The sequence below is a fragment of the Oryctolagus cuniculus genome, chromosome 3, assembly GCF_051225735.1.
Source record: "Oryctolagus cuniculus isolate XC-2025 breed Fujian yellow rabbit chromosome 3, ASM5122573v1, whole genome shotgun sequence".
Classification (NCBI taxonomy): domain Eukaryota; kingdom Metazoa; phylum Chordata; class Mammalia; order Lagomorpha; family Leporidae; genus Oryctolagus; species Oryctolagus cuniculus.
This window is the reverse complement of record NC_142869.1, coordinates 27874610-27897791: the sequence shown is the minus strand read 5'-3', so window position 1 is coordinate 27897791 and position 23182 is coordinate 27874610. Positions and strand designations below refer to the sequence as shown.

At 34.1% G+C, this 23182-nt stretch overlaps 1 protein-coding gene across 4 annotated transcripts in view; it reads right to left on the bottom strand.

Moving 5' to 3' along the window:
- ERBB4 (erb-b2 receptor tyrosine kinase 4) overlaps positions 1–23182 on the bottom strand; it is a 1252881-nt gene that overhangs the window by 341041 nt on the left and 888658 nt on the right. For all 4 annotated transcript variants that reach the window (XM_017343079.4, XM_008259104.5, XM_051849159.3 and 1 more), the window contains exons 7-12: positions 21003–21144; positions 16471–16584; positions 15503–15629; positions 8306–8379; positions 6436–6526; positions 4764–4963 (exon numbers count right to left, since the gene is read on the bottom strand). In XM_017343079.4, coding sequence (XP_017198568.1) covers positions 4764–4963; positions 6436–6526; positions 8306–8379; positions 15503–15629; positions 16471–16584; positions 21003–21144 — 748 coding nt within the window. The remainder of the gene's footprint in view (positions 1–4763; positions 4964–6435; positions 6527–8305; positions 8380–15502; positions 15630–16470; positions 16585–21002; positions 21145–23182) is intronic.

Sequence of the window (23182 nt, the reverse complement as noted above, 5' to 3'; positions counted from 1 at the left end):
ATGGGGCAGCCTGATGTTGGAAATTTAGTGCCACAAATTGTAAGCTAAATAAACGTGTTTATTTTATAAAGTATGCAGTCTCAGGTATTTTGTTATCACAACACAGAATTGAAATATGACAAATGGACTCCTAAATAATATGTTATATAGGAAAATTACAACATATATAAGGAACAAAATATGAATTTCATTTTTGAAGAACTCTTCCAAATCCACATGGAAAGATCAACTTTCAAATTGAAAACTGATATAATCAATCAAATAATTTATAAAAGTATAGTAAATAATTAATCATCATAGAAAAAAAGTAAATGTCAAGTACATGTAAATTTAGAAGATGTTTTTTTGCCTTCAGATAACTGAAATTTAGAATATTAGATAATATCTGGTGCTATAAAGTCTTACAAAATATTCCTGATCAAACAGTTTTTGGGACAAGAATAAACTGATCCAGTACTATTTTTGAAAGATGATATGTGAAAGGAAACATTTATGTAGGCTCACTTACACATGAATTCCACTTCTACATTTGTAGACTCAGGAAATAAATGCAGGGTATGTGAAGTTTTATGAACTAGAACACACATTAGAGTAGTAATAATAATATGAAAAATGTAAGTAATTTAAATTACCATCAATATGGTCGACATTCAATCAATACCTTTAATACAGCTCTTAAAAGGAAAAAAAGAGCTTTAAAAACTGACTCAGGGAATTTCACAATATACTAAACAGATGGCCTAGATGGCTGAACAGTATAAAAATACATATGGTATAACTCCATTTATATATGAAAATGTATATATTATTTTCTTCAGTTATCAATATACAAGAGTACTCCAAAGAGTTAATGGAAAATGGAGATAAAAAATAATTTAAATTTTGAAATACATGTATGTAATGTTTCTTCTAAAAGTTAATGAAAAACGCATACTATGAAAAACTTCATGGATTTCTAAATTTTTTACCAAAATAAATGCACCTTTTAATTTAATTTTCTGTGACCTTTTTGAAGTACTCAAGTATTACGTATATATTTGTGAAAAAATCTTTTCTTCTTTATATATTTTGATATATAACAATAAGAAATATTCTTCAATAATTGGAAAAATAAAGATATTTCAATTTTAAAAAATCAATAATGAATTTAATTTCTCTTTTATACTGCGTTTAATTTTATATGCCCAAGTACTTTAAAACAAGTATAGGCTCAAATGTAAGTAGGATTCTGAGAGGCTGGGATAATATTTATTTCTACATTGTTCATACATCAGTGTTAAATATATATGCTTAATTATTTTAAGAGATTCTAAATACCTTTCTTCCACCAGCATCGTCATTTTGTTAGTGCTGTAACCACATAGATGAAAAAGGCAGAAAATATAACTTTTCATGTCCTGAAATTTCTTACAATCTCAATCTCTTCAAACCGCAAAATCTGCTTTGAAATATTTGACTTAAAAGAATAAGATTGCTCAAACCTCTGTCACTCATTAAGGATGACGTGAAGTTTTTCTTTTATTGTCATTACTGTTTTAAATCAGGTTGAACTCCAAATACCACTCTCTTCAATGAAGAGTTGCCATTTCTTTAAGTTAACAAATGAACTCCCAGATTTAAATCATAGGATATTTTGTGATGCATTGCACATGCACACGCATACCCACAGGTGCACATGCGCACCTCATGAACAAGTATGCTTAAGAGTTGTAGCAAATATTTGTGTACATTCCTGTGTATCCTGTCTCTGTATGGTATGCAAAGACAGAATATCTAAAAATGCGATGTTAGTAGTACATTTAAAATGAACCAAATATTGGGGCCGGCGCTGTGGCACAGTGACAGTGGGTTAACGCCCTGACCTGAAACGCCAGCATCCCATGTGGGCGCTGGCTTGAGACCCGGCTGCTCTATTTCTGATCTAGCGCTTTGCTATGGCCTGGGAAAGCAGTAGAAGATGGCCAAACTCCTTGGGCCCCTGCACCCATGTGGGAAACCCAGAAGAAGCTCCTGGCTTCTGGCTTCGGATCGGTGGAGTTCTGGCCATTGCGGCCATCTGTGGAGTGAACCATCGAATGGAAGACCTCTCTGTCTCTCACTGCCTCTCCTCTCTCTGTGTAACTCTGACTTTCAAATAAATAAATCTTTTTAAAAAAATGAACCAAATATTAAGCTTTCCTGTTTAAAGATAGTACTATGCATGATAAGGATGTTTTAATCATAAGTGAGTAATCATCGTAGGCTCACTGTAAACATCAAGGGCAGCATTTCTGAGGTCAGGTTTGCAGCGTAATTACATTTCTGAAAGTGCAGGCATTTGTGATTTTTATGGGTTCAATGTGCTATGAGACTGAAGTCCAAATTTTGATAAATGGATTTCATGCAAAGTATATTTATTCTAAGATGTTAAAAATGAGGAATGATATGCTCGATTTTATACTATAGCATCACAAAACTATATTCCTTCTAACTGCTTCATTTCATTCCCTAACTGCAAAATAAACTCCAAGCATGCAGAACAAGAAAATAAGTTTATGGTCTGAAAAGGAGCTCAATTCAGTCCAAGAGGCATAAGGTTAATGCAGAGTTAAGAACACGTTGGGTTTTCAGTTTATTATTATTATAATTTTTTTACTCTCTTGGTAATTTGAAGAGTTTAGTGATACTAAAATATATAATTTATTGAAATATACCTTTTCCCCATCTTGATTTTTTATATTTGATTTCTTTCTGTATTTTCTTTGTCCCAGTTGCTTTTTTGTGAAGTATCAAAGAGATAAAAGAAATATGGATGTTTACAGGATCTATTAACTGATTGTGTCAAGGAGGAATATTTTTCTATGATTCTTTTATGTTTTCCTTAGATATTTAAAAACCTTCAGTTAACTTCTTATCTTTGAAAGGCAGTGGTACAGTGTGTGATTTTGTTTGTTACTTTGTTTTTGAAGGAAGTAGATGGAGAAGAGTACAGCCCTGACTTAGGAGAACATTTATAAATCGGCATTGAAAAGGATTCTGTTTCCCTGCAGTGAATCACATACTTTTCCAGGGCATCCACAAACACATAACAGATATATGGGCAGAGCATACTTTGTCTTAGGAATCAGCAATGTATAAAACTAAAGAAGTAACCCAGGCCAAATAAAAAGATGACTCTCATTCCATAGGAACATGCGTACTTTGACACATTAAATTAGTGTTTATATTTCTTGGAACAGAAGAATATGTGAGAATTGTAGTTGGCTCAAAGCAGGAAATTCTCATTACAACAGAACTTTCTCTGGAAAATATTTTATGGTCCAAAAACGCCTATAATATAAGTGATTTCTTCACAAATTAAAAGTCACATTCTATGAAAATTGATAGCCTGTGCTGCTGTGAGTCCTTTCTGGAGCAAGGTAGGTTATTAGTAAATAAATTAATTCACTGCCTATTTACTATAGTAAGCTTAACTTATGTTGTCCTCTTATGAGTTTGCACTTTTTTAAAAGACCCTCTACTATTTATTTACACATTCTCTCTCTCTGTCACTTTCTCTCTCTCTTTCTCCTCTCTCATTTGTGTGTACCTTTAGGATTGCTGTTCTGATAATGAGACCAAAAGTTTCCTTAGGAAATCTTTCTTCTAAAAACAACTGACTCATCATACCTACAAGAAAGATAAGCATTTACAAACAGATTATCTGCATTTGGAGACTTTTTATTTGGCAATTATCATAAATAAAGCAGACAGTTATATGAGTGGTGGTAGCACTTATAGGATAAAGAAAAAGTAAACAGTACTCAGTAGAAAAACATGGAAGAATTAAGTATTAATCATTGGAGTTTCAATGTTTAATAGTAATGGAATAATCATATTTCTATAAAAATGTCATTCACTCCAGTGTGGAAAAGAAGTGATGAAGTAGAACAAGAAGTAGCAAAACTGATGAAGAAAAGGAGAGCGTTATTCCTGTAAAATGTATTCACAAAACAATCTTCTTAAACAAGAAGAGCTTTTGAGTACTATTTGAACATTTTTCACATATCTCTAAAAAATGCAGCTGCATTTTTCCTACCACATCCAAATGGCAAAACTATTATTCTGTGTTCAAAATGCAGAGAATTCAATAAGGTGAGTTCCATAAACTGAATTTAAGGAATTACCTGGATGATTATTAAACATTTATGTGCTCAGGTCCATCTAGGCCTATTGTATCTAATTCTGCAAAAGGACAGTCCCCAGGGTTAGGCAAGATTTTTTCAAACATGAAAATTTTTATAAAGGCACCTTTCCTGATTATTTTATAGGATGCTAGTAGTTATATCTACCTTCCTTTTTAAAGGATGTGTTAAGGGACTAGCATTGTGGTGTCCCAGGTAAAGCCCGCCACCTGCAATGCCAGCAGCACATATTGGTGATGCTTCGAATCCTGGTTGTTGCACTTCCGATCCAGGGAGCTCCCCACTAATGCACCTGGGAAAGCAGAGGAAGATGTCCCAGGTTCTTATGCACCCACGTGAAAGAAAGCTCTTAGCTTTTGGCTTCAGTCTGGCAGTTATAGCCATTTGGGGAGTGAACCAGCAGATGCAAGATCTCTTCGTCTCTCCCTCTCTCGCTGTAACTCTGCCTTTCAAATAAGTAAAATAAATCTTCAAAAAAAAAAAAAAAAGGGTAACAAGGTAGCAATTATGACTTCTGTATTTTAAATTGTTTGGTCTAGCGGAGAATGAGAGAAAAGTTTTCACATTTCTAAATCTTAAGTGCTCAGGTGATGTACTTACTACAATTTTCAGCTTTCCTATTGTCCCGGATCACTATTCGTTGGTTGATCGTGCTGAAGAGCGTTGTCCAGTTAATGGTATGATAGTAACACAGGTTGCTGTTGTCCGTGATATAGATGTTTCCTGCACTAATTTCCTTTAGCGACTGGAACTGCAGAGAGGTGATGCCTTGTTGCTTGAGGATAAGCAAGGAGAGGCCACTAAGAGGGAGACCAGGGGTGGAGGGTAGGAGTGGAACAATAATAAAACAATAATGAAATGCATTCCTGAAGTGAAACAAGGATGTCTCAACTTACTCCAAACAATGTCACTAGAGCGTAAAAGGAGATGGAATCAATATATCTGCACTCAGAATGGCTCTTCTTTATATATTCTATATAGTCAGTTTAAAAGTTTAGGAGACATTAATTACTGAGCTGGCTTGGAGATGTGGGAAAATGTTCTCTAAGAGTTAAATAATTACTTTGCATAAATCAATTATAATTTCAAAGAAATTGTTTTTAATTCAATGTAGTCCATACTTATGTAATTATTTTTCTTGTCCATTCTCTAAAGAATTAATATACTTCCCACATCCCCATATTTCAATCAATTAACGAAAATGACTTTACATTTTGGAGATCAAAGATTTCCCTTTTCATTTACAATTTTAAATGAGTATTTAGAATTGTTTTCTGAGTTGGAATGTGCATGCATGTACGCTCAGTGACAAAGGCAGAGACAGAATTTGTTCTCACAAAAATCTTCCCTACCCATTTTGAGCAAGAGTTAAAATGCCAAAACAATGTTTTAAATGATTTATAACATTTTATTCAATAAATAGTAAAAGATGCTTGCATATAACACTTCAATACACATTATTTCTCAACTGTCCTTTTTCACAAAGATCCTTTTCCCTTTAGATTTTGAAAATCTCTTATAGATATTCTTGCCTTATATTTTAATGTAACATTCAATGTACTTTTTATAACATTAGTATGAAATATTCAATGACAGTATTGATTTTAGATACCTTTCAGATTTAAGTAGACAAATTAGATAAAAATCTTATTATATAAATTGACTTCTAATCTTTCAGGAATAAGACCTTCATAAAGATAAAATATGAAATAAACCTAAAATAAAAGGAATACATTCATTAAAAAAACCTGTGTATTTTCATCATGTGAATTTAAAATATGACAATAGGATTTAGAAAGTGTTTTTATAAGCTCTAATTTTTGTCCATTTATTAACCAGTGCCGCATAAACAACGGTGGACCAGTGTCTAAAACATCAGCCCTGTGAAGTGTGGTTAAACTATAGCCCCAGAAGGGAAAACAGAGGCTCCTGGTACAAGATTATACCATATACACCTAAACCATTAGCAAGTCATTCAATTATATCATTTAGTTATGATAACATATGAACAAAAGGAAAGTTCAGTTTTATAGTTCACATAATGCATTCTATACTTGCAAAACACTATTATTATGTTAAGTGATAGGCAGTTGAAAGATAGAAAAAAACTATGTATTACACATCATCATTAGAGGTATCTTCATTGATTTATCTTTGTAACTAACAATAGAAACATATATTCTCAGAATCTGTAAATCAGTAAGATTTAAGATTTTGACTTACTGTACTCAGATAATATAGGAAATTTGCAGCTTTTAACATATATACTTACCTATAGAGTACTCTCCCACCAATGGTGACCAGGTTGGAAAAAACACTGAAGTCAGTCATGTTTGGGGGCCATGATTGTATGTTCAAAAAACCTACAAGTGATTAGGACAGTAAGACTACATCAGAACATCATTGTTAATATTAGTAATAGTAGTGATTATCCTTGAAATATGATGAAAATGTGCTGAATGTGGGCGGTTAAGAAAAGAGCAATGAACATATTTACTTTTGAAGCATCCCATCACATTTTATTCTTCCAGGATTAAGTGTGATGGTTTGGGGGCCATAATATTCAATAAATAATTAATGTAAAAATAATGAGCATGGGGCCACTATTGGAGCATAGCAGATTAAGTTACTGCCCGAGATACTGGCATCCTAAATGGATACCAATCCTGTCCCAGCTGCTCCACTTCTGACCTATCTGCTTGCTAACGGCCAGGGAAAAGCAACAGAAGATGATCCAGGTATTGGGTCACTGTCACCCATGTGAGAGACCTGGAGGAAGCTTCTGGCTCCTGGCTCCAGCCTGGCCCAGCCCCAACCATTGCTCTGTAACTCTGACTTTCAAATAAAAAAATCTTAACAAAAATAATGAGCAATATATGTATTTCTTATATGCATGGAAGAGTAAAACTATATATGTTATAGAATTAAATGATTCCATTTCACTCACATTTTAAATTTTAGAATATTCTAAAATTTATTTTAAAAAATGTATTTGCGAGAGAGAGATGGCTGGGGCTAGATCAGGCCAAAGCCAGGAACCAGCAACTCAATCCAGGCCTCCCAGTGGAGGCAGCACTCCAAATACTTGAATGATTAACTGCTGCTCACCAGGCTACATGTTAGAAGGAAACTGGAATCAGGAACAGAGCTGGGATTGAAACTCCAACACTTCAACATGGGATGTGGGCAACGCAACCAGAATCTTAACTTCTAGTCCAAATTCCTGCCCCCTCTTTTATTTATATAATTATAATAAGTGTAGTCTAACTAGTTAAAGAAAAAAATATAGCTTCAGTTTACCTGAAATTCAATTTACCTGCATACTTATAAGTGTCTACCTTGCCTTCTACACCATTTATGTACACAGCTAAACTTACTGATTGGATTTTCTATTCTTCGATGGTAAATCCATGACTCAAATATATAGACTCAGTCAACTGCTGTGACAGCCTTCAAGACACAAGTATGTACTAAATGAATGTTCCATGTTAGTCATACTGCTCGTGAAAAAGTAAACATAAAAACATGGATTCAGTGGGGCTGGTGATGTGGCACATCAGGTTAAACTGCCACCTACCTAACTGGCATCTCATGAACACTGGTTCAAGTTGGCTACTCCACTTCCAATTCAGATTCCTGCTAATGGGCCTTGGAAGGCAGTGGAAGATGGCCTGAGGGCTTGGGCCATGGCCACCCACATTAGAGACCCAGATGGAGTCTTAAGCTCCTGATTTCCTTTTAGCCCAGCCAAGATGTGGCCATCTGGGGAGTGAACTAACAGTTGGAAGACAACCTCTCTCTCTCTCACGTTCTCCCTCTTTCTCTTTAACATAGCCTTTGAAATATATAAATAAATACGAAAACAAAAACATGGATTCAAAGGTCAGCTGACATCTACAAAAATGTGAAATTAAACAGTAACATTAAAATTATAAGGATATTTGTGTTTGTAATTCCACTGGCTTTCAAAATACGCAACGAAGCTAAGGTATAGGACACCCATTGTTCAAAATTACATGAGGTTTTACAAACTAGAATTTGCTTTGAAATGAGTTGTTGATTACAATATTATATAATGTTGTTTAAGAAAACACAAAAATTTACCCAGCTCATAGTATAACAACTGGACTTTTAAAAATTACCTGTTATCTCTCTGACTGTCCGAAAGACATTCAGTTTCTCTGGGTCTATAGCTTCAATTGCATTGTATGGATCCCTACAGGAAATCAAACAGAAATTTAGCCAAATTTAAAATTTGATGAAGAGTGAAAATGTGGGAAATGATACAATAATTATTTCATTCAAATTGAATTTTAAGTACAAACAGAAAGTTAAAAATATGTTGTTCTATGCTAGAGGTAGAAGAAGATTGAGAGGTATTTTTAAGAGACTTTTGATCACACAGAACAGGATGTCTTCATCAAATGTTCTTAGAAGATTACAGTAATAATTTGGTTTCACCTATCCTGAAGAAACTCCCAAAGATAGCAGGTCTGTAGATGAACCACTTATATTTATTTTGCTTTTGAAAGTTTATATACTGGCAAGTACATATTCTGAAAGTAAACTATGCTGAGAATTCAATTTAGGATCCTGAAGGCAGTCTAAATTATATTTACAGATCATAAAAAGTACTGAAACAAATACAGGTAAAGTTAGTTCTTTTTTTGTCTCAGCGCTGCCTTGATCTGTTTGTGAATTTTCATAACATTCATGTAACATTGTATTAAAGGTATTCTTCATAGTGATTATTTGGAATAGTCTTGGTCCTATTTTTAGCTCATTTCTATTTACCTTTGTAACACAGGAACTATTTGCAACCATCTGTAGGAATTACATTAACATTTGAAAACAAAGCTTGCAACAAATTCCACAATACTCAAAAGGTGTAGTTTTTTAGATTTTTAAAATATTATCTCTTAACCCATAAATATTAATGATATTTAGATATAAATATACATATAGATACGAATATAAAGTACCTTTTAAAATTAAATATTTAATGATATTTTTCATTTTAATCCTCCGAAAACACTTTTCAGTTATAACATGGAAGTATTTGCTTACTTGGATGTTATAAAAAACTTTTGATGGTAATTCAAACAACACTTTCAGCTTTTTAAAATCAATAAGTTTATTTAAAATGTAGAGACACACAGTGAAAGATAAAGAGCTCCCATGTTCTGGTTCTCTCTGGGGATCCAAAACTGGGAGCTAGAAACTCAATCCATGTCCCCTATGTTAGTCCCAGGGACCCAGTGACTTGAGCCAGGAGTACTGCCACTCAGTGCCTGCAGTAGCAGGAACCTGGAATCTGGAGCCAGGAGTGAACCTTGGGCACTCTGATGTGGGATGCAGATCTTCTAACCAGTATCTTAACCAGCAGGTCAAAGAGCACTTACATTTGTTTTTGTAAGAAATACATAATATGTTTAACAAGTTTTATTACATAAAATACATTCTGTGATATCCTGGGTAAGTAGAGAGTATAGATTAAATATTCCCTTTACAGAAGATAAATCTTACTCAATGTTCATATCTCTATAACTGATCAAATCCTTTAAGGACATTGAGCTGAGGGTTTTTTTTGTTTTTGTTTCTGTTTTTCCTTAGAAGGATGTATGTGTCTGTAGCAATCAAATGAGTTTTATTATTGCTGTGGACATCTGTTTTTTTTCTTTTTTTACCAATCTATAAGAACCTTCTTTTTATATGGGGAATAATCACTATGGTACATTTATTAATAATAGGATTATCAATCAAGGGATTCCACAATATCCTGACAAATAGATAGGTTTATGACCTGTCTCCTGGGAATCTGAGTCTGAACTTCAGCATTGTGACATCCCAGAATTCGAGCCTCGAAAATAACTATCAGGTCCTATAACCTTGATCTCTGGAACCACCTTGTATTGGATTTCTGAAGTTGGTTCATCAGCATATTCTTCTATAGTGTAAACCACCCCATATCTTTAAAAATCATTCACTTGATTAAATTACTGTTTCAAGCTATGAAATACAATCAATACAATGTACTACTAGTGTACCATGGAGCATGGAGTGCTACCAAAAACCAAACACTGGATATTGCTGAGATTGGAGAAAGAGTGTAAATGTATTTCCCTATAATTCAAACATAAAATATTGATCAGACTTTTCTCAATGCCACAGGAATCTCTCTCAAAAGCTTCCAGTATAAATTAAGTGTTCTGGAAAAATCAGTCTATTTATAAGTAAAGAAATATGGAATGAGTAGCTATGCTTTTGATGAATATGATAGCCAAAAATTAACAGCTTTCAGTGTTTATTCTTGTGATGAAAAGCAATGTATAGTTCAGCTGTAGGAATAGAATTAAATACGCTGGCTTTATTGATGAAGACTCAAAATTCAGGGCAAGCAGACAAAAATCAGGTCATTCCAAAGCTTTCTTGAGAAGGTTCTAGGTTGCCAGGAATGAAATGAATTCTGAACTTTTAACATGAAGTTCAGTGGACCACAGAAATTTTATATTCTTAATTCTCGAGATTCAGGACTCTCGTAAAATACGCTGACAGAATTCCACTTACTAGCTTCCAAGTACCTCTTGGGAGTTCATCGTACAGTCACGTGAAATCCATAGTACTTTACAATCAAGAACTTTCCTACCTAAATTCAGAGCTGTGTGAAAGAACATTATGTGCACCTTGTCATTGTGTTTGGTGATCCAAAATAAAGTTCAGGATAAAGTGAGAGGAACATATTTTCACAATACCACTGAAATTACATTTTATCACCAAACCTATTATCTCTCTTCCATTGTCCATCATCACTGCCATCTATCAGGTAAGTTTGCCCTTTCTTGCAAGTGCCTCTTTGTGATACAGCCTGAACATGCTTATTTAGCGAGCAGCTTGTTATTCTAAACACATGCCTATGAACAGTGTCAAGCATGACAAAATGTGAAAGGGGAATATTCCTAGAGAAAATCAGAGGCACTAAGCTTTGCATGGGATTTCTTTTTTAAATAAGGAAAGAAATGCCTATTTCTGACAATGGAACTACTATGTTACAAATTGATCATGAAAATTAGCTTTCTTGACCCCTCTCATATATTAAAAATTTAAATGAAAATTTGCCAATAAAATTACTCCCTGAAGAAACTCTTCTCATTTAATTATAATTTCTGCCCTTTTATGAGTTTAAATAAATATCTCTGCTACTTTAATAAAATCATGCATTACTATTAAAATCTAGTTTGTAAAATATGGAGGATAATTAAGGAATTAAGTGAAGTAAAACACTTCTTTAATTTATTAGTTTTCTGATTAAGATGCCCTGTATTATCCACTTTTTAAAAATCCCTCTCTTTCTCTCCACATTCACAATTTACATGCACCAGTATGCCTATATTTTAAATATATATCATAACTATATACTGTATAGATATTATATACACATACATATACACATGCATATACACATGCATATATATGTGATGCCCACTGAATTAACTTCACAGCCGAAAGTGAAAGGATTCAGAATATATGTTTCATGTTGGCGAGAGACTCAGAGTGAGCAAATGGATCATGCTTTCACATTTATTTATCCTGGAAAATGCCTCATACATTAAGAAATAATAATATTAATTATAACTTCACATATTCCAGGTTTAAATGCTATGATTAACGATAGTCATCTGAACTAAGAAGTATGGCTTATTTTAAAGAAAGTTTTGGCTTTATTTGGGTTCCAAAATAGACTATAAAGGACTATAATCAAGTCTATAAAATAATATTTGTATAAAAATTGTAGTATAAACTAGACATGGTCACCAATAATTCTCTTTTCTACTGCCTTCTCTTGCATCAATTTTCATGCTTTTCATTTTCTCACCTTTCTCTTTCCCTTCATCCCCTCTTCACTCATTAAGGTTTTAAAACTGTACTGATATGGCTGACACTGCAGCTCACTTGGCTAATCCTCTGCTTGGACCCTGGGTTCTAGTCCCAGTTGGGGTGCCAGATTATATCCCGGTTGCCCCTCTTCCAGTCCAGCTCTCTACTGTGGCCCGGGAGTGCAGTGGAGGATGGCCCAAGTGCTTGGGCCCTGCACCCACATGGGAGACCAGGAGGAAGCACCTGGCTCCTGGCTTCGGATCGGCACAGCACGGTGGTCATAGTGGCCATTTGGGGGGTGAACCAACGGAAAAGGAAGACCTTTCTCTCTGTCTCTCTCTCTCTCACTGTCTAAATCTGCCTGCCCCCCCCCCCAGAAAAAAAAACTGTACTGATAAATTCAAAGTACATTTTATTTTAGGGGGTTGGCATTGTGGTATAGCAGGTAAAGCCACCACCTGTGATGCCAGCAACCAATATGGTTGCTCGTTCGAAGTCCAGATGCTCCAGTTCCTATCCAGATCCCTGCTAATGACCTGCCAAAAGCAGCAGAAGATGGCCTAAGTGCTTGGACCCTTGCTACCCCATGAAAGACCTGGCTCTTGGCTCCTGGCTCCTGGTTTTGGCCTGGCTCAGATCTAGTCATTGGGTACATCTAGAGAGTGAACCAGCAGATGGAAGATCTTTCTATGACTCCCTCTCTCTCACTTTCTAATAAATAAATAAATTACTTAAAAATTTTATTTTTACTTGCCACAATAGTCAGAAGAAATAGGTATCTATTATTAAATCACTTCTCAATTTTTAATTGGAAAAACTTGTTTGACATCAAAAGATTACCACTCAATGGGTCTAGTCCATGGTATAGCTGTAAATCAAATTACAGTCTAGTCTGCATCAAGTTACTCAGGTAGAAAGTCTAATTCTTAATTCTAGAGGTTTTTTTTTATTTTAAGGCAAGCTTTTTTACTTTTAATCCACATGAGTTGATTTTCTGTAAGTCATTTTTCACCTGGATTAATTAGCATGAATTACTTTCCTTAGAAGTTGGGGTTAATAAGCTTTATAATACACTTTTGCAAACTACTGAATGTGAATTCCCTACTTCACAGTGTCTTTTATAATCCACTGAGATATCTATTTAAATATTTTTGTACTTACTTATTCAGTTCTCTTTGACTCTAGGTCATAAATGAAAATATGTAAATAATTTTATAAATTGCATAAATCCAGATTTTTAGTAAACAGTTTGATGATGACCAAAGACTAAACTAGCTATCCTGGATCTCAATAGATGAACTGTTTTTCAAACAGTTCTAGCCATGATTTATATGTGAGAATTTTAACAATTATATCTCTTTAGTTGGCTCACAATTCACCTATCACAAAATTCCTGCAGTACTTCTCCATGTGGGCAATACTACTTCACTGAAGGAAAACTGGAACATTTGTTGAGGTATTTTAGTTACAGTCAAAATTGGGGGATAGTATAGTCTTTTATTAATAACCCAAGGTCAAGGATGTTCAATGTCTCTTAGAACAAAGAACTGCATCAATTCTTGTAGAACCTTAAGCTGATCCTATTATACATTTAGAATTTTGTGTGTACAAACCTCATGCTTGGTCATACTTTGTATTTAGTTCCATAGTCATGTTGGCCTGATTTCCAAGAAAAGTTATTTTCCTTTCTTTTGTTATGTAACAATACATCGGTTATTTATTTTCTATTCCACTGGTCAGCTGTTCCTTGCCTCAGTAGTTCTCTGCACTTATTATACAGAGATAATTTACATCTCATTTTTAAAAAAGCCACACTTTAATGGAGACTGGATATTGTCCTATCAATACATATTTTATTACATATTAGTATTTCTTCTTTAAAAAGCATCTACATAATTGTAATAATTTTAAGCACTATGTATATAAGTAGAATATATTATGTATAAATTTTACTTCATAGTTAAAGTATCAAAAGCTTAATACATAAAAAAGAAATTTAAGGACTGATAGGTACAAAAATCACTTTTCTTACACAATTCATGAGAATATGATTTCAAATCTCTCTCCACAATGATAGACTTGACATTATTTCATTTATTATTTACACATGGATGTAGGCAATGTTACTACATTTTATTTCTCAGAAGACATTATTAACATGATATGATCTTTCACTTATGGTGCTATATAGTTTTCAAAAGTGAAATGTAGATGTATTGCCTTACTAAATGTCATATATAAATTGAATTACAAAGAGGCATTTAAATACTATCTATGTCGTTTACCCAATGCACCAAGGAGGCTAAGACAGCAAAGTAAATGGATTCAGAGGACAAGGAGAACTGTGGTAAAGTCAACTGAATGGGTCCCATCTCAAAATGGCTGATGCTACCCAGCTCCGACAGATTATAGCAATGAGACTATAGGCTGCAAAGTACTAATTCTAAATATTTTTTAAAGAGAAGTTAAAATTTTTAGTCTTAATTAAGAAAAAAACTGCTCAGGACACAATTCTGGACACAGTATATACAGTACCTGATACAGGACCACATTGAAAGCTACATTTTAAAGTAAGGAGATATTTTATGCCATAACACATGCAATAATTCATTTGAATGGAAAGAAATTTTTCTATTGCTCTTTCTTTTCCCATTTGGACATATTTATTCATAATGTGTTACATTATTTTGCTTCTAGAAATGGTGTGATGTATTTTCAGGGTAAGATTTTGAATTGAAATATGTCAGTGACATTTTTTATTTCTTGCCTGTAGTGCTAATATTCAGGGATTGAGAAGTAACATATACAAACAGATAAAATATAAAGTAAAAATACTGACATTTTTATTATAATTTAAAGAATACAAACTTGGTGTTTTTTCCAGTTAAAACCAGCAGGTGTTTCTGTAATGAAGGCATCCAGACAATGTTACAATTTTTACTACCAAAAGGAAATTCATTTCTCTTACTGTGGCAATAAATTCCAACTTAGAAAAATAGAGAAAGTGGCTGTCTGAGGACTGAATATTTCTGAAAGAAGCACATGAGAATTTCACCTTATTGATTTGTTTCATGTGAAAATAATAATTTACATTGCATTAATTTATCTTGGCCTAATAAATTAGGTGTTTGCACGAAATTCTCCATCTCACACATTTATATTGTTTCCCAAAACATAGGTAAGATAAAGCCAAGACTGTTGAAAATTATGCCTTTGAAGAGAATGACCTACAAATATATTTTAGCTCAAATACAAATTTATATTTTCAAACCTAAGTAGAAGCATCCCAAAGCTCCAGTTTGCGACTGCTGCTGTTGATCTGGCCCTTGCTTTTCCAGGCAAAGAGAATTAATGAAAGATAAAACTCTTCTGGGTCATGAGGAATCAAACCAACAAAGCTACATAATCTCTTGAGATGTGTTTATATTTTATAAAACAGTCTTGTACAAAAATGTAATACTGACCCATGAATACCAGTGACAAGGAAAATCAAATTCCCATTGATCTTGGTGCAGTTTATGAATTTGTCAATGTTACTAGAATCCACAGTCTGGGCTGACATCAACGATCCTGTGCCAATACCATCACAAGCTGCAAAAATAAGATTCACTGTCAGGTGGCTGGGAAACTTGTTTTTGGTAAAAAATATTTGCATTTTCATTTAAAAATAACAATATATTTCTGAGTTGTAACCAAAGTCAGTAATCACATAAATATTTATACTTATATATAGATATAGATTATTATCTATTCTTTCTAAAGGCTCTACTTAATTAAGAGAGAGACGATGTAGCCTAAAAGTAAGTCTGAAGTTTGCTCTTTTCCAAGGCAGTCCTTGATACTTTGAAAAGTTTAACTGCCTTTTGGAGATTCAGATTGTTCTTTTGTACCTATTAATTTCATTTTCATTCTGGTGAAGAATTTGAGTATTCATGCTGGAAAGTCCATCTTCCTCCACTAAAACACTACAGCATGAATTATCTGCAACAATTATTTAGCGCTCATGGAAACCTTGTGATTTCCCTATATGATTTTTGAAATGCATTCCTTGTTATGCTTAGGAGATCATTTTGTATATATTGAAAGCAATTAATACATGTAGTAGTGCTAAAATAACAATGAGGACTCTTATTTTTGCAAAACTTCTATGTGCTACAGATAGGATAAAATGAAACTTCATTTCTGAGTTCATTCTGATGTTTTTTGTTTGTTTTTTGATCGTAGTATGTAAATACACAACTCAAACCAGTAAGATATAACATCATGACAGTTAACATTTTGGGAACTGTCCAAAGTCATGTAAAGTATTTGGGGAAATGTTTGGTTGTGTGAGTAGGTATATTCTGAGAAGGTAATTTCATTAGCTTATTAAAAAAGGAAAACCTAGGTATAGACCCCTTTTTTAACCGAAATAATTTTAGTTGTAACTCACCTTTTGGGCAAATGTCAGTACAAGGTTTGCACATCTTAATTCCATTTTCTTCTACTTCCATCTTGGAACTAGGGCAGGCACGTACACAAGAACTGGAATCTACCACAAAATTATCTGATTTTTTAAGAAAAAAAGTAAAATAAATGTTCACTCTCAGCAAATCAACCTCAAACAAAATATTCTAAGGTTTGAAAATGATTAGCATCTTTGACAGTATATGTGTCTCTTCCTCTAAAACAACTCTTTGATTAGGCATCTCAACAAGAAATATTCTATCCAACTAACTACATTCAAAACCCTGGGCAATGTTTTTTAAGAACAGCTATACTTGTATAGCTGCTGCTCCACACTCTGAGTTGACCCCAAGATAGACTGTATTTCTTTTATAGACTTAGGAAATGACATGGCATTTAGTTTGTGTTTTTTCAATAGTTCCAGGTCATTTCATGTCATGATGCATGTTTGAAGTCTTAAAAATACTTCAAATTCATGTAGCCCAAATGAAGCATAAGTCAAAATGCGTTGAATTGAGAGAGTGTACTATATGCAGGAAGAAATGCTTTAAATGCATTCTTTCAGTAGGGTGCCATGGAAATGTCTCATTTATTTCCACAAAGAAACAAAATTAAATGGGAAAAGAGTACTTCAGGAAAGTTATATGAATAGAAGGGACTTCTAGTGACATTTTTAGGATTCCAGTGACCTAGGATATTCCAGGACATCCCCTCCATACACATATAAATATATAATCCCCTTCCACAATAAAGGGAGAACACAACATTCACCAGGCTGCTGTGAGTTTGAAGGCAGCTTCCTTCCATGCCTGAGAATATTGCTTTGGCCCAATATGCAATGGTATAGAAGACTTCTAGCCTTGAGGGGTAACCCATTAAGGAAATGGCACAGGTCCAGACTTTCTAACAACCAATTCTGCTACTTGGGGTACAAGACTCAACATGCTGTATTATATTGGAAGTATCTATGCTGTGTGGAGTTATGACAAGTCTCAACTGGAAAATCACAGCAGAGACCCACAGGTTTCTAGAGCTAAGCATTGCTATCTGTAGTACAGGATTGTTTCCCATTTATGAAAAGTTCCTGACATGCTCTGGGTCCTGATAGAGATGGAACATCTAACCATGTGTCAATGATTAACCTAATGATCACAACTGACCATCATAAAAAAAAAAATCTGTTCGTACTGGATTATATAATTTTGATAGATCCAACAGCAAAATCACAAAGCTGAAGCAGTGCAATTGTGATGGGATATGAGTAGAAGAAACACAAATAAACTGCAGAAGCAGGTATTTTTGACGCCCATGCCATCCTCCACTATGCTAGGGCTTCACACTCAGCTCATAACTATGGCTACATTCAGACTGACAGGGGCACTTCTGATAAACTGAAAGAGGAAAATGAAAACTAGGCTTGGTGTGGGTGCAAGTTGATGGAGACGGCAGTTTCCCCACAGCCTCACTTAGGACTGGTCTTGAAAGACAGTGGGTATGAAAGTCCTACCAAGGGCACAGTTCTGTGTAGTGCAACTGATAACTCACTTTGTTTGGATACAGAAGCAGTCTGACCTTAGACTACCTGGGACTCACGCCAGGGGCTTGCCCTGGAGGAAGAAATACTGAAAAATCTGGAAATGAGAGACTCTGAGGCACAGTATATAAATGGATCCACAGGAACAAGGTGCAAATTGTGTCTATTTCAATATTCTCAGCAACATGTATCAGCAAGCTTCTACCACCAAAGAGGCACTTCGTTGAGATGGCATCAAAGCCAATGCTGCTTTCTTTTCTTCCCCAGTGTTGACTCTGAAAATATTCCCTAATAACTTAATCTCTGTCTCAGGGGATTCCAACCTGCAACAGGTGAATATACTAATATATTAAGTACATAACTGCACTTTCTGCAAGCTCTTGAAAGTATTTTATAATTAGATACCTCCACATTGCTGTAGCAATTTATACCAAGTAGAATAAACAGAAATTATAAATAGCCTTACAGCAATTAGGCTCAAGTTTTGCTGGCAAATGACTTTTTAAAAAATGTATGTTGCTAGGCATTTTTAAAGTGTCAGAATTATGGATTAGAAATTATAGACCCATAGTGAGAAGCTAAATGTATTTGTTTTTCTAGAATAGCTCCAGATTAACAAATCAAGGCTTGTAAATTAGGACCAACATGATATGAATTTTACAGAAGCCAAATACTGAAGTATTTTCAATTAGTGTGTATTTTGACTACATAAACTAATCTAAGAAAGAACTTTTGGAATTTACTATATATAAGCTAAACTGGGCTTGTTATTTCATAAAAACTTTCTCTCCTTAGCCTCTTGCTAGAGTATCCAAATGACAGCCTTCAGGTGAGCCATTCTAAAGGCTTTAGAAAACAAAATTCCCCAGTTCAGATTTTCCTGGTATTTCTTCTATTCCATCTCAAATATTGGTCTTTAACCTCTGGTCTGGAATAAAAGATAAAGCACCAAAAAAAAAAATCTCAAAAGAGCACAGTTTTGATAGTCTGTGGGGAAGTCATCAGATTTTGAAAATAATAGAATAAGAAAACATTTGTCAAAAAGAAAAAGTATAATATTGAGTCCCATCATACACTACTCACTACTTTCTAGCCCCAAATTTTGCAAGGATAGTAAGATGATTAGATCAGAAGATTTTAGATGAAGGATATTATTTTGGATATTGAAGAATTTAAGATGGAAATTTCTACCATGCTAAAGATACTGTGTGTGCTACTTTAAATGCTAATTAAGGGCCATCTGCAAACATAATTATTCTATCAACCAATACAAAATATTTAATAACAATAATTAGACTTGTGTTTTCAAAGATTTTTTAATATTCCACCACTCATTCTTTTTTTAAAAGATTTATTTATTTATTTGAAAGGCAGAGATACACAGAGAGGAGAGGCAGAGAGAGAGAGAGGTCTTCCATCCAATGGTTCACTCCCCAAGTGGCCGCAATGGCCAGAGCTGTGCCAATCTGAAGCCAGGAGCCAGGAGCTTCTTTTGGGTCTCCCATGCGGGTGCAGGGGCCCAAAGACTTGGGCCATCTTTTACTGCTTTCCCATGCCACAGCAGACAGCTGGATAGCGAGTGGAGCAGCTGGGTCTCGAACCGGCACCCATATGGGCTGCCGGTGCTTCAGGCCAGGGCGTTAATCCACTGCACCACAGCGCTGCCCCCCCACAACTCTTATTCTTATGTCCTTTTTGATTCTTATGATGGAAAAAGTGAGGAGGTATATGATTATTAACTTTCACATCCTAAAGAGAAAGAGAGAACTGGTTTCCTCAAAGTCATGTGATTCACAAGAAGATAAAACCATAAAGCATAACCACTTTAATTCCATGCCCCTAATGTATCACACACACAAAGTGAAAATGGCCAACACATCTGTAATCTGTATGAGGCAGGTTTCTAAGTCTTTATTTAAAAATGAGTGTATGTGGATTAAAATAGGGATTTTTCAGGCTTTGCAATAGGAAGAAAGTGTCATTCGTCATGCGAAGCAAATTAATTGACTACAAAATTTCAGTATATACATGCGGCTCTCAAAAATTTCATAGAAAACTCATTTAAAAATACTATGCATGGATTTCAAACTTTTTGCATCAAAGAAAATTATCTATAATTCCATTTTTTACACAAATTCTTGGAAATACCCTCACATAGTATAGTAAATGGCTGATTAAAGTCATGCTGCTCAATATGATTCCTCAAGATAGGTCATTGATTTGCTAAAGCTCTCTTAATATACATTTCATGTTTACTGTTTTAAGATTCTATTTGAGGCATCCCATATGGGCGCCGGTTTGAGATACAGCTGCTCCACTTCCCATCCAGCTCTCTGCTGTGGCCTGGGAAAGCAGTGGAAGATGGCCCAAGTCCTTGGGCCCCTACACCCATGTGGGAGACCCAGAAGAAGCTCTTGGCTCCTGGCTTAGGATCGGGGCAGCTCCAGTCATTGTGGTCACTTGGGGAGTGAACCAGTGGATGGAAGATCTCTCTCTCTCTCTCTCTCTCTCTCTCTGCCTCTCCTCTCTCTGTGTAACTCTTTCAAATAAAGAAATAAATCTTAAAAAAAGATTAAATTTGGTATTAAAATTATACTGCTGTATACTCTAGTATAAAAGCATACTGAGAAATAGTTTTAGGTAGAAACTGATTCTTACTAGAAGTTGGCTCTATCCATTACATATTTTCTTGCCACTTAAGCAATTATTTTTCTTATAAATATTAAGATAAGTTAAAAAAAATGAGGTATAGTAAAATTAATTAGGGTTTAGGAGTGAACAACATTTCACTCTAGCTGTTAAACTTTAGATCGTTTAAATTTATTTGTATTGATTGCCTTATTTGTCAAATACAAGTTCAGAAATCATATCCAAAGAAATTCATAACATTAGTAGAAGTTTCCAAGTGAAACTAACTTGAATGAAATGCCATCATTTTTCAAAGATGACCTAACTGACTTGGCTATTTTTATTGTGTGACTTACGTGGGCATTTCTTGACACAGAACGCGCCATAGGTGTACTTCGCATTGAAGTTGTGCTCCAACTGAAAAGTGGTTGGATTGTAGACAAAGGTTTGGGGACACTGAGTAACACATGCTCCACTGTCATTGAAATTCATGCAGGCCTGCAACACAGCAAATGTTGCTTTCATTTACAAATAAATTTCATAATACTTGCTAATGAAGCAATAGCACTGTAACAGTTTCATGAAAAGGTTGCATTCTTAGTATATATCAATTTCAGAAAAATAGTAAAATGTAATAGTTTTATGGCCACTTCATTGTACAAAATTTCATAAAATGTTTTTTGTCTAATATCAGTAAATATCTATCACTTTTAGTTACTGATATTTAAACTACTTAATATTTACTCACTAATTTAGAAACTGAACATTGGCTTAAATGCTTTAAGATAATTAATAATAAAAATGATTTTTAATCTGATAGATTCTTTATTCTTTGAATTATTATACTCAATATCAATTAAGCGTACGTTTCTCTAACTTTTAACACAATAATACTCTATTTTTGACTTTCCTTTTTAAAAATATTTATAAAAAGTGAGTAAATTTCACGTATTTCATATATTCAGTTTGAAGAGCATAATCATATTCCCACCCTTACACTCACATTTATTCAAAGGACTTGTGCTTAGTCTTACAGTCTGGCACTGACAACTAAATCTCTAATTCTACATGCTTGGCTTTCTTCTGAGTTAGTGTTTGGAGAATTCAGTGCGTTAGGTGACATATTAAACATAATCATCATCACTGTTGTATGTGAGAAAACATTGTGGTGGCCACTTAAATTGGACTTAAAGAAAACAATCTGACAACTGACCAACTGATTACAAACAAAGTACATGTAATACCAAAATGTAATAAAGAAACTAGTTATAGTTAACCTGTAATTAAACATTGTGGTTTGTTTGACATCTTTCATAAGGCCACACCCTTTTGCAAAATTCATGACATTCAAATAAGACAGTTTTATTTCTGCTGACATATTTATATTGAGAACACATTTTAGTAATATTTTCAAATTCATTTGAGAAGAACTCTAATCCATTCTACCGCTGGAGAGTTGGGTATTTGATAGAAAAAGAGGACATATGTATTAATACATAAAAGTATTATTATCAAAAGTGTTGAGCTAATTCTGTTAATTAAGAAATTAAGCCTCCATAGGAATAATTTAGGAAGGCAAGCTAATGTGAATTCAAACTAAGTTTTATATTTCATCACAAATTGTCATACTGTCAGTTATTAATAAGCATTAATTTATTCTGCTTCCTCAAAACATTTGCTTCATCAATTGTTGTTTAGCAAGCACTTTATCACAAACATGACAATTCGCTGATGATGGTCTACTGGATGCATAATCAGAATGAGATTCACTGATGATACATTTCTCACTAAGATGACACTTTCTAGAAAGAATCTATTAAAAACCAATCTAGGAACTTCAGTAAGTTTTAATTTATGGTCATAAAACTTCATGTATCCTTCTAATTGCTTTACTGACATACTTTATGTAACATTGTACACAGATTGCTTGGAAATGAAGGAATGTAAGCCGGAGGACAAACACTTCACCTTTCAGACAGCAAACAAAACAAGGGAACATACATCCAGGTCTCTGTCTAGAATTCTTGAATATTCTGTACCAGATGCCAAAAGAATCACTGGACCATTCCACAAAAGTAATGAAATAGAACTCTGTGCCTCACTTGGCACTCTGTTTGTCATGATAATGGAACCATGAAAAGAATTCACTGCAAAACTTTAAAGTGAGAGTTTTTGATATTGTTGTTTATCACTGCTTTTGTTTTGACTTGCTAATGTATCACCTGCAGTGTTCACTGCTGTCAAAATCAAATTTCCTCCTATCCTGCCCATCCTGGTGATAGACAAAAGTTCTCAGTTCAAGACCAATTGAGAATAATTTTAAAACTTTTAGCATTTTGACTTCATTTTCTCTGCCTCCTCATCAACTTATGCAGCATATATTTTTGTTTCACTATATAAAATGGTATCCACAGTGAGTTTCTTGTGAAATTTTTCAAAATTCAGAAATTATAACTCCTAAGAGCTTAAATTTATGTAACTTAATTATGAAATTAATTGTCAATTTGAAAAACAATGCTCAACTTTACTATACTAT